Source organism: Maniola jurtina, chromosome 27 (assembly GCF_905333055.1).
Source record: "Maniola jurtina chromosome 27, ilManJurt1.1, whole genome shotgun sequence".
NCBI classification, from domain to species: Eukaryota; Metazoa; Arthropoda; class Insecta; order Lepidoptera; family Nymphalidae; genus Maniola; species Maniola jurtina.
In genome coordinates this window covers 1991607-2004023 of record NC_060055.1, presented here as the reverse complement: position 1 = coordinate 2004023, position 12417 = coordinate 1991607, and the positions used below count along the sequence as shown (strand labels likewise).

The following is a 12417-nucleotide window of genomic DNA, read 5'->3' as shown; positions in this document are numbered from 1 at the left end:
TCAAATCAAACTTATAACACCCCTCTTTTTTGGTCGGGGGTTAAAAACTGGCCAAGTGTGAGTCAGACTCGCAGACCGAGGGGTTCCGTACTTTGGCATTTTTTCCGTCATTTTTCACGATAAATCATGAACTAATCTATATACTAATAAATAAAATTGAAGTAACTGTTTGAACGGGCTAATCTTCGGAACTGGCTGAACCTATTTTGACGGGACTTTCACAGACAAGTAGAGGATTAACCAAGGAGTAACATAGGCTACTTTTTTAAACAACTTTAAAAATCGAAGAGTTGTGATTTTCTACCTATGCACTGATATCTCCGTGTTTTCTGAACCGATTTGCGTAATTTTGTTTTTAATCAATAGAGGAGCTTTGCGACATTGTTCCATAAAAAATTTGGATTCCAACTCCTCTATATTGATGCTGCAGGGATCTGACCAATCCACGCAGGCGAAGCTGCGGGCATCATCTAGTTATACATAAAAATAAATAAAAATCTGTTTTAGAATGTACAGGTAAAGGCCCTTTCATATGATACCCCACTTGGTACACTTGGAATGTTGAAAATACTAATTATTTGTTTATAACCACATTTTAATTTTTTTTTTTGTAATGTAACCACAAATTCACAGTTTTCGGATTTCTTCTTTAACTTGTGCTAGAAGACTTACTTGCCAAAAATGAATCTAGGTCAACGGGAAGTACCCTAAAGGTTTCCTTGACAGAGACGGCAAACAGACAGACAACAAGGTGATCCTATAAGGGTTCCTTTTGAAGTACAGAACCCTAAAAAACAACATGGATCCGTTGCGGCATGATTGAAGTTAACAGAATTTCATAAGATAGTTAACTAAATGTAAGCTTGTAAGACAATAAAATAACTTTTTCCTGGAGACTAGGTAGACAAAAGCAAGAAATGCAATTACCAAGTTAGGTATTTACTCACGACGCTCTGTCACGCAAGGTTGCTCCGACGACGTACGTGCGAGGGAATGATGAATTGATGATGCCACGATGAAGGAATGTCTCATCTAATTGTCTGATAAATTACTTTCTTTAACGTCGGGGTCCTATCAATCTATCTGTAATCCTTTTTAGGATTCCGTACCTCAAAAGGAAAAACGGAACCCTTATAGGATCACTTTGTTGTCTGTCTGTCTGTCCGTCTGTCGTGTCTGTCAAGAAAACCTATAAGGTACTTCCCGTTGACCTAGAATCATGAAATTTGGCAGGTAGGGTGGTCTTATAGCACAAATACAGGAATAAATCTAAAAAACCGCGAATTTGTGGTTACATCATTAAAAATTATTTAAAATGTGTTTAAATTTTCAAAGTAAAATAACTATACCAAGTGGGGTATCATATGAAAGGACTTTACCTGTACATTCTAAAACAGATTTTGATTTATCGTGAAAAATGTTGGAAAAATACCCGAGTGCGGAACCCTCAGTGCGCATTTCTGACTCGCACTTGGCCGGTTTTTTATCCAGGCACAAGTTAGCCCTTGACTTCAGATGGAAGCGGGCTAACATGGAAGGGGTGTGGCAGATTTTTTTACCCATATCCCTTTGATTTCTACACGGCATCGTACCGGAACGCTAAATCGCTTGGCAATGGGGCCATGGCTTTGCCAGTAGGGTGGCATCTAGCCACGGCCGAAGCTTCCCATCAAACCAGATAGTAGATAGTACATAGTTAGTGCAGTAAAACGAACTGACTCGGTAATCGTAAACAAAACGTTAGATAACGGGAAACGTCCAATATCTATCGTCTTTCCGCCTCGCCGGCCACGCGACACCGACGCAAAGCTGATAGTTTCGTGACCCGTAACTTTAACTGAATGCTTGTAGGCTATAGCTCCCAAACTAGCAGATTCGCCTGAGAAGTTGCAGGCTCTAGAAGTTATAAATTGACGACGACAGGGCCTTCTCCGGATCTCTCTTTTCAAGGCATGGCCTCCTTACCCGGGTGAGGCGCAGGGCAACTTTGTACTCTGGTGGAGATATCTTAGCCGGGATTTCACTGGCTAGAGCCCGCCATCTTGGCTTATGGCCCTAGTGGGCTTATTGTATATCCATTTGTTATCCGTGCTGTGGGCGGCAATTGCGCCTCCGCGTGCGGTGTTTTCAGTCCGGCCGGGCGATTCAGAACACTAGAATCGGTAAGTTATCGTACGATAAGATGTACTTTCGAATAAAAATACATCGTATCGTACGATACCTTATCGAATCGAGTGTTCTGAATCGCCCGGCGGGGTTGGTCTGCTCGCGACGGTATTGGGTCCGCCGTCGAGCGCGGAGACGAAGTCACCTTCGGAGCTCTCGCGTCGTCGCTTTGGTCGCCTGCATGTCGGTGATGGCGATCGCAGGAGCTCACGAGGTAGTTGACGCCTGGTCGGCGGTCGAGGGATGAGTGGAGCGGTGCTGTGGAGGAGTTCGTACGGTCCGTTGGCCGCGCGTGCTAACATGCGTCGCGCGAGTGTAGCGTACTCCTCCACGGTGGGCATCTTGAAGTCGCGATGGATGACGTCATTCCTCACGTACAATCGTAGTGAGGTGAAAATATCTTACTACTAGCTGACGCCCGCGACTTCACCCGCGGGGATTTAGGTTTTTCGAAATCCCGTGGGAACTCTTTGATTATCCGGGATAAAAAGTAGCCTATGTGCTAATCCAAGATATTATCTATCTCCATTCTGAATTTCAGCCAAATCCATCCAGTGGTTTTTGCGTGAAGGAGTAACAAACATACATATACACACACACACACATACACACAAACTTTCGGCTTTATAATATTTCTTACTATGCACGAACCCTGAAACCATTAAACTGTTTTTTCGGGCAGTTGCTTAAAAATAGATCTGTGGAATTTTTTGTTTGTTTCTCCTCAGTAACAACTATTTATCAGGCGAAATGTTTGCACACGAAATGTATGTATAAAAGGAAAACCGGACTGACTAACTGACTGAAACCACTGAATCCATCGTGCTGAAATTTACTGTTGCTATTATGACGTAGACATCCGCTATGAAAGGATTTTTGAAAATTCAACCCCTAAAGGGTTAAAATAGGGGTTTTAAATTTGTTTAGTCCACGCGGGCAAAGTCGCAGGTATAAGCCAGTTAAAATATTGTTAACCATACAATCTGCATAGTTTATTCTTTAAACAGCTATCTAACAAATCATTGATGGACTGATCATTGCACTTAATTAAAACGGCTCACGCTTAACCTTGTGGGGAAACAATAGTGGTGATTACCATTGTAGTTGCCGCGTCGGTAATGTAGGTTGGGGTTACGACTTGCGATGAAAATACTTACCTACGTTTGAACATGTTTATAAGGGTAGAAGGTATCTGCATCACACTAATATTATAAAGGAGAAAGTTTGTATGTGTGTGTGTGTGTGTGTGTGTGTATGTTTGTTACTCCTTCACGCAAAAACTACTGGACGGATTGGGCTGAGAATGGAGATAGATTATACCCTGGATTAGCACATAGGCTACTTTTTATCCCGGAAAATAAAGAGTTCCCACGGGAATTTTAAAAACCTACATCCAGGCGAACGAAGTCACGGGTATCAGCTAGTTAGGTATAAGTTTAGGTATAAGTGCATAAAAAGTGTAAAATGCAGCTACCTTGGGCAAAGAATTAGTTTGGCCATCCAAAGGGGTAATGCTGCCAGCTTCTTGGGTACAATGCCTCGCTGCGGTGGTCGCGATGAAATAAATACATTAATACATTTTACAATTACAATTAAATAATAAACAAATAAATACATTTTCTTTCTTTCTTTCTTTCTTTCGATGAGGTTTTAGATTTAATTTAATTTACCTATTTTTAACCCCCGATCCAAAAAGAGGGGTGTTTTAAGTTTGACGTGTGTATCTGTCTGGGGCATCGTAGCTCCGAAACTAATGAACCGATTTTAATTTAGTTTTTTTTTTTGTTTGAAAGGTGGCTTGATTGAGAGTGTTCTTAGCTATAATCCAAGAAAATCGGTTCAGCCGTTTGAAAGTTATCAGCTCTTTTCTAGTTACTGTAACCTTCACTTGTCGGGGGTGTTAAAATTTTTTAATTAACACTTGTGTAAAATTTTTTAATTAACACTTGTGTAAAATTTTTTAATTAACACTTGTGTAAAATTTTTTAATTAACACTTGTGTAAAATTTTTTAATTAACACTTGTGTAAAAATTTTTAATTAACACTTGTGTAAAATTTTTTAATTAACACTTGTGTAAAATTTTTTAATTAACACTTGTGTAAATTTTTTTAATTAACACTTGTGTAAAATTTTTTAATTAACACTTGTGTAAAATTTTTTAATTAACACTTGTGTAAATTGGAATTCAACATTTTGGGACTCAAAATTTTGCAAATTTAACATTATAACAGTTCAAAATTTTGGGAATTGCAATTCAAATTTTGGGAAACCTTATAAGAATCCAATAGCGTAGGAATTTAACTGTCTGTGCTAAAAGACTAGCTACCAGTTACGTATGCATTGTGTAACATGTCACTCGCCAGCGTTAACGCGTCCTGCTAATTAGGTGTGAAAGCGGTTCTAATTGGCGGCGTTCAATTGATTTCCTCACTTGATGGCCTGTTAAACGCGTCATTAACTATCGAGCATAGATTTATTGTGTACTAAGTACCTACCTGCTATCGAGTGACTGTTAATAAGCCATACTAAGTACCTAATTATAATTCATGCGAAAGTGTAGTCTTCCTAAATCTGTGACCTACTGACTGTTTCCTTTTTAAAGGGCCATCCGTTGAACCGATTTTGACGTTTGGTACGAAGATAGTTTACATGGAGACCGGGATAAACTAATTTTTATCTCAGAAAATCAAAGATTTCCCACGAGTCGAGTGTTAACCTAAACATGGGGTTATTCAAGGGGCGGACCAACAAATTCCTGAAAGGCCGGCAACGCATTGGCGGTTCCTCTGGTACTGCAAATGTTCATGTGACCCGCCTGCTCGTTTGCTCGCTATTTTTATTTAAAAAAAAATACGCACTGTCACAAAGGCTACACTTCCTTTAATCTAGATTATATTATATCACACTTCACACTAATATTATAAAGGCGAAAGTTTGTATGTTTGTTACTCCTTCATGCAAAAACCACTGGACGGATTTGGCTGAAATTCGGAATGGAGATAGATAATATCCTGGATTAGCGCATAGGCTACTTTTCACCCCGGAGAAGTCCCGGCCCGCGGACGAAGTCGCGGGCGTCAGCTAGTCTTTAAAATAATTAGGCCTTAGCAGCTAAACAGAATTAGGACCGCGTAGAGACGTAGATACCAATTTCGTCTCCTAAATGTAATATTTGAGACCTAGATACCAAATACGTTTTTTTTTTTTTTTTAAATTATATAGACTAGCGTTTGGCTGCAATCAGACCTGCTAGCAAGTAATGATGCAGCCTAAGATGGAGCGCGCTTGCCTAGAAGTTGCCTATTCACTCTTGACTTGAAGGTACCCATATTATAGGTGGAAGGGAAAACTGACGCCGGAAGGGCGTTCCATATCCTAGCGGTTCGAATTAGGAAAGAGGTCTCTCTCTACGTCTCCTAAATCTAATATTTGAGACCTAGATACGAACGGACGCGCAAATCGCGTTGTCACTGTTGATTGATAATTCAATTAGGCAGGCCACTGGACCTACGTCCGGACGGTAATATCTAGATTTTAGGTCATAGAGTCTCATCATCATAAACTGATAGTCCACTGCTGGACATAGGCCTCTTGTGGGGACTTCCACACGCCACAGTCTTGCGCCGCCTGAATCTAGCGTCTCCTTGCGACGCACAGACAGACAACATAGTGATCCTATAAGGGTTCAGTTTTTCCTTTTGAGTTACGGAACCCTAAAAAGAAGAACAATCAGAAACAAAGTTATTTTTGTTATGAATTTTTTCCTATACCTACCGTTTGTTAGAAATTATTTACACCGCATTAGAGCGATTACGCACTCATCCGATCCGAATCCGTCATCCGTGACAATATCTCGGATGTGCCTCGGATTTAAATCGGACGTACGACGTAGATAATTGTCAAAGAAGTCCACTGAATAGCTTGGATTTGGATCAGAGATCGAATTAGTGCATAGGTAAGCAATGTCCGAGTTTTTTACCCGACTGCGGCAAAGCCAAAAGGAAGGGTTATGATTTTAGCAGTCTATGTATGTATGTATGTATATGGGTATGTATGTTTGTATCCAGATTCTGTGTGTTCCACCGTAGCGCCTAAACTACTAGGCCGATCTTGATGAATGAGGTGTCAATCGATTCGTCGTAAAGGTCCGGGTGACATAGGCTACACTTTATACGAAAAAAATGGACCTAACGGATGTTACATGAAAAAAAGTGGGGGTCTATTGGTAGTAATATTTCAGCGTTTATTAAGACGATCGCAGTTGGGTTTTAATTTTCAACTTTATCTTGTTTATATCCGTATTTTCACGAATCAGATCGAATGAGTGCGTAATCGCTCTTGGTATATAAATCATTTAGTCCAAACGAATAACTTAATTAATAGGTAATTTAATCGTTTGGCATTTATGTCAATTATATTTTAAGTGTTTTGTTGACTTTATATTACTTACTTATTAACGTACAAATAAACTTATAAATCATCTCGTTAAGAATTATTTATGTTTAGATGACCTAAATAAATTGACCTCGTTAATACATATATGTTATTCGTTGTTATAGCGGAAAAGAAATACACATTGTGTGAAAATTTACTCTCTCTACCTATTACGGTTAACGAGATACAGCCTGCTGACAGACAGACAGACGGACGGACAGCGGTGGCCTAGTAATAGGGTCCGTTGCACCTTTCGGGTACGGAACCCTAAACATGCCTAAATTGCTAAACCGCATGGCTACCAGTAAGTATCTAAATGATCACTTGAATTAACAGCACTCATTACAGTTCACAGTTGTAATTTCAGACTCTGTTTAAACTCGCCAACAAGTCATAAGCTGTAGCGGGTAGTTTTCTTTGTCTGGACACTTAGGATCAGGTGGGGATCCTAGGTGTCCAGACGAAAAGTATGGAGCGCGTTGAAGGATGATATGCTTGCCTAGCTTTTTGTAATCTTATATATAACAAGTGTAAATTAAAAATTTATAACACCCCCGACGATCCAAAGTATTTGAGTTTTCCAAAACATCATTTTCAAATAAATAATTATGTATTTAGGCAACGTCCATCTTGACAGCTTGACATTTGTCTATTGACATAATATTAAGAACCTAACGGTTATCTAACCTTCTTTTCTACAAGAAAACTAGAAAAGAGCTCATAACTCTTAAACGGCTGAACCAATTTTTTTAGATTATAGCTAAGAACACTCTCGATCAAGCCACCTTTCAAACAAAAAAAACTAAATTAAAATCGGTTCATTCGTTTAGGCGCTACGATGCCACAGACAGATACACAGATACACACGTCAAACTTATAACACCCCTCTTTTTGGGTCGGGGGTTAAAAATCAATGTTTGTGTTCTATAGGCGGCTAAACCGCTGATCAGATTGTCATGAAACTTTGGTAGGGTGTTCTGAGGGCGTCTGAGATGGTTCCTGCATCAAAAAAAAACTATATATCTATGAATTAAAAAAAAAAGTTTGTTTACGGCATTGCAACGCATGCCGGGTACAGCTAGTTACTTATAATAATTACGGTAGAATGCTAGACGATTTCGTCCTCACTGGTTCACGCTATCGCTTATGACTTGAGGCGCGGTATTGCGTAAAGCGATCGTGAACTGAAGGAAACCGGCACGTTCCGATCTATTTGTGACCACTGACTCATTTGGGTGTTTACCGCCTCGCATAGGGAAAATAGTACCAACACTCTACATTTAGTAGGTACGGTCTACTTTAATGCTTACTTACATACTAATATTATAAAAATGCGAAGTGTGTCTGTCTGTCTGTCTGCTACCTTTTCACGGCCCAACAGTTAAACCGATTCTGACAGAATTTACAGGTAGGTAGGTACAGAGTTAGCTTATATTCCGGGGACGGACGTAGGCGGGACGTAGACGGGTTTCATCCCGGAAAATCAAAGCGTTCCCACGGAATCTTTAAAAACCTAAATCCTGGTCCGCGTGGATTTAGGTTTTTAAAGATCGCGGGCATCCTCTAGTATTTAATACTTAGAGACAACAAGATAAAGTTAAACAGCATTCAACCTGACTACTACCCGCGAACTGCCGATAGATAGCGATATAGTGAGATATACATAAAATTGTTTTTCTGTCGCTCCGTGTACTTTATATTTATACCATTTCGCAAGTTAAATCAAAAACTATTATGCATACCAAAACCTGTTTTAGAATATACCGATAAAGCCCTTTCATATGATAGCCCGCTTGGTATCTTACTTTGAAAATTGAAAATTCTAATTATTATTATTTGTTCATGAACACATTTTAATTTTTATTGTGTATGTAACCACAAATTCAGGGTTTTTTTGGTTTTTTCTTTACTTGTGCTATAAGACACTGCTACCTGCCAAACGTGATTCTAGGTCAACGGTACGTACCTACCATATAGGTTTTTATTCCCCTGGAATTGACAGTGATTCTATAAGAGTTCCTTTTGTTTCCTTTTGGTGGTAAAGAACCTTAAAAATAAAAGCAAAAATACTACCAATCTCTAAATTAGAACAGGTGTTTTGATTTTAACGTACTTAGTATATATTATATACAATATTAGTATATATTATATCAATTAATTAAATTAAATTACAGTATCACCTCTTATTTATTAAAACAAAATCTCATGACATTCGAGTGACCAAGCCAATCTGTGAGAAAAAAAATTTCGTGTGAAAGCTAACACTTTACTAAGGATGGGCGCAAACGAGCCCCCGAACGCAACCATCGGTGACTATCGCACATCGCACACCACCGCGGCCACTTTTGCAGCAGAGACGATAGCGCGCGGTGTCCGGAAGTTTATTTGCCACAGGTTGTAAATGCCTCCTTTGCTGCGTGCTATCTGCTGTGCAGTCTCACAATAAACTCCTATGTCGAAATCTATAGAGTGCACTTTGACTTTGCTTAAACTAAGTTTCAGTTAAAACGAGATAGATTTATGAATGCGGGATCCACGGGATCTTTAAAAACCTAAATCCATGCGGAAGAAGAAGTCGCGGGCATCCTCTAGTATAAAATATATGAAAAGGTGTGTGGACTGTTTGGCGCTGTCCACCAGCGGTTATGGTCTGTGGCTCGTTTGCGCCGAGCCTAAATGTAACAATAGCAGCACAGATCGCTCGGCAGATAAAGTGTTTGGGTAAATAGCCCAGTGATCTAGTTCGCAAGCGCTAACAATACACAATCAAGACGGGGCAACCTACATGAGATGGGTTCAACCATGAAAATGATATCGATACTTGCATGTAATAGGGACTTAATCCATAGCACTTTACTATAAGACTAGCTGATGCCCGCAGCTTCGCCCGCGTGGATTGGTCAGATCCTCTGCAGCATCAGGATTGAGGAGTTGGACTCCAAATTTTTTATGAAACAATGTCGCAAAGTTCCTCTATCGATTAAAAAAGAAATGACGCAAATCGATTCAGAAATCTCGGAGATTTCGGTGTACATTGGTAGAAAAACACAACTCCCTTTTTGAAAGTCGGTTAAAAAAGTAGCCTATGTTACTCCCTGGTCAATTCTCTACTTGTCTGTGAAAATCCCGTCAAAATCGGTTCAGCCGTTCCCAAGATTAGCCTTTTCAAACAGACAGACAGACAGACAAAAATTTTAAAAACGTTTGATTCAGTTATAGTATCGTTCAAATAACCATATGACCTTAATATGCGGTAGTTATTTCGAATTTACAGACAGACACTCCAATTTTATTTATTAGTATAGATTGATTAGTTAGCAAACTAATCAATCTTATAGTAAAGTGCGTCCTCGAGCAAAATGCTGTGCTAACCGTATTATTAGAGACTATCTACTTTTTTCTAGGGCTCCGTACCTCAAAAGGAAAAACGGAACCCTTAACGGATTACTTTGTTGTCTGTCTGTCTGTCCGTCTGTACGTCCGTCGTGTCTGTCAAGAAGCCTATAGGGTACTTCCCGTTGACCTAGAATCATGAATTCTGGCAGGTAGGTAGTTCTTATAGCACAAGTACAGGAATAAATCTGAAAACCGCGAATTTGTGGTCACATTAAAAATAATTAAAACGTGTTTCAATTTTCAAAGTAAGATAACTATACCAGTGGGGTTTCATAATATGAAAGGGCTTTACCCGTGCATTCTAAAACAGATTTTTAATAAATTTTTTTATGTATAAAATATAAATACTTTTTGATTTATCGTTCAAAATGTTGAATAGAATACCCGAGTACGGAACTCTCAGTGCGCGAGTCTGACTCGCACTTGGCCGGTTATTTTAGGTATATTTTTAACCCCCGAACCAAAAAGAGGGGTGTTATAAGTTTGACGTGTGTATCTGTGTATCTGTGTGTCTGTGTATCTGTCTGTGGCACCGTAGCGCCTAAACTAATGAACCGATTTTAATTTAGTTTTTTTTGTTTGAAAGGTGGCTTGATCGAGAGTGTTCTTAGCTGTAATCCAAGAAAATCGGTTCAGCCGTTTGAAAGTTATCAGCTCTTTTCTAGTTACTGTAACCTTCACTTGTCGGAGGTGTTATAAATTTTTAATTTACACTTGTATTTAAATGTTGTTGTTTGTCCGCAGACATGGCACAAAGGCTGTTTCAAATGCCAGGAGTGCGGGATGACGCTCAACATGCGGACATACAAGGGCTACGGGAAACTGCCTTACTGCGAAGCGTAAGTATACAATTATTTTGCTCTTATCCATTGAGGAGTTCTGTTCTCCATCTCCGAAGATATTCATCAGATCTTCACCAAAATATGGGACCACCTATACATTGGATTTTTTTTTGTTTGAAAGGGTATACCGATTTCAAACAAAAAAAAAATCCAAATCGGTCCAGGGGTGTTTGAGTGATCGGGGAACATACATAAAAAAAAAGATTCCGACGAATTGAGAACCTCCTCCTTTTTTGAAGTCGGTTAAAACAGATATTTATTTATTTTTATGTATAATAGTTTTTGATTTATTGTGCAAAATGTTGGAAAAATACCCGAGTACGGAACCCTCAGTGCGCGAGTCTGACTCACACTTGGCCGGTTTTTTCTAACTGATTTGTTTTATTTCAAGCTTAACATACTTGAACATTTATTTAAGAGCAAGAAATATTTAAATCGAACACATTATTTAATGAAATTCAATTTTTAAATGAAGCTTCGAAACTCCGGAACTCCGGACTTGGAACGCTCAGCATCAAAATCGGACTCCGGAGCTGAAAAATAGTCCGATTTTGAAGCCCTACCTGCCACCCGTTTGTGTCCATCTAGTGGAGGTCTGCTAACTGATGCATTCTCCGGTGCGAGGTCGCCCTTCTATCACCTTGGGATAAGCGTTTATCGGTTCTTCGAACGAAATTTATATGTCACGCCGCGTCAGTTCAGTTAAAGGCTAATTCACACCAATTGCGTACACGTGACACGTGCGTAGTGTCGCACGTAAACCCATAACACACCGGGTACACGTTCACGCTTTACGCAAACGGTGTGCCATGTTTCATACAGTTCCATACATTACAAGTTACAACGCAATGATACGCGCTATGTCTACGCTTACGCAGCCTGTGTGAACGAGCTATAATAGGTACCGGTAGGTTTGCGTGTTCATAAAATTATGCGTACTATTACCACAGATTAAATAGACTGATACAGTTGACTAACTTTTACAAAATATCGCGAAAATGAATGAATGATGATGAAAATATGTGCCAATGAGGCACCTTGTTGGCACATTTCTAGTGGCAAAGATTTATAGAGTACTAGAGGATGCCCGTGACTTCGTCCGCGTGGATTTAGATTTTTATAAATCCCGTGGGAACTGTTTGATTTTCCGGGATAAAAAGTTACCTATTTCGATTACAGGGACGCAAGCTATAATACTTCGGTACCTTTCATACAAATTGGTTAAGTGGATGGGTCTTTAGGAATCCCGCGGGAACTCTTTGATTTTCCGGGATAAAAAGTAGCCTATGTCCTTCCCCAGAATAAACCTAAGTTGGTACCAAATTTCATTCAAATCAGTTCAGCGGTTGAGCCGTGAAAGCGTAGCAGACAGACAGACAGACAGACACACTTTCGCATTTATAATATTAAAGTATGGATAAGTATAGGTTTTCGCGTATAAGTTCTGTTAACTTTGATTAGGTGTAAGTTGTATGGACATACGAGGTGATGTATGTTATTTTTAAGAGTAATTCAAGCCTCAATAGCTCAACGGTTATAGGAGCGGACTGAAATCCGAAAGGTCGCCGGTTCAAACC

At 39.5% G+C, this 12417-nt stretch overlaps 1 protein-coding gene across 4 annotated transcripts in view; it reads left to right on the top strand.

The window, feature by feature from the left end:
• Nucleotides 1-12417, top strand: part of LOC123879253 (LIM and SH3 domain protein Lasp) — a 54951-nt gene that overhangs the window by 12819 nt on the left and 29715 nt on the right. For all 4 annotated transcript variants that reach the window (XM_045926895.1, XM_045926896.1, XM_045926897.1 and 1 more), the window contains exon 2: nucleotides 10743-10837. In XM_045926895.1, the coding sequence (XP_045782851.1) occupies nucleotides 10743-10837 (95 nt within the window). The remainder of the gene's footprint in view (nucleotides 1-10742; nucleotides 10838-12417) is intronic.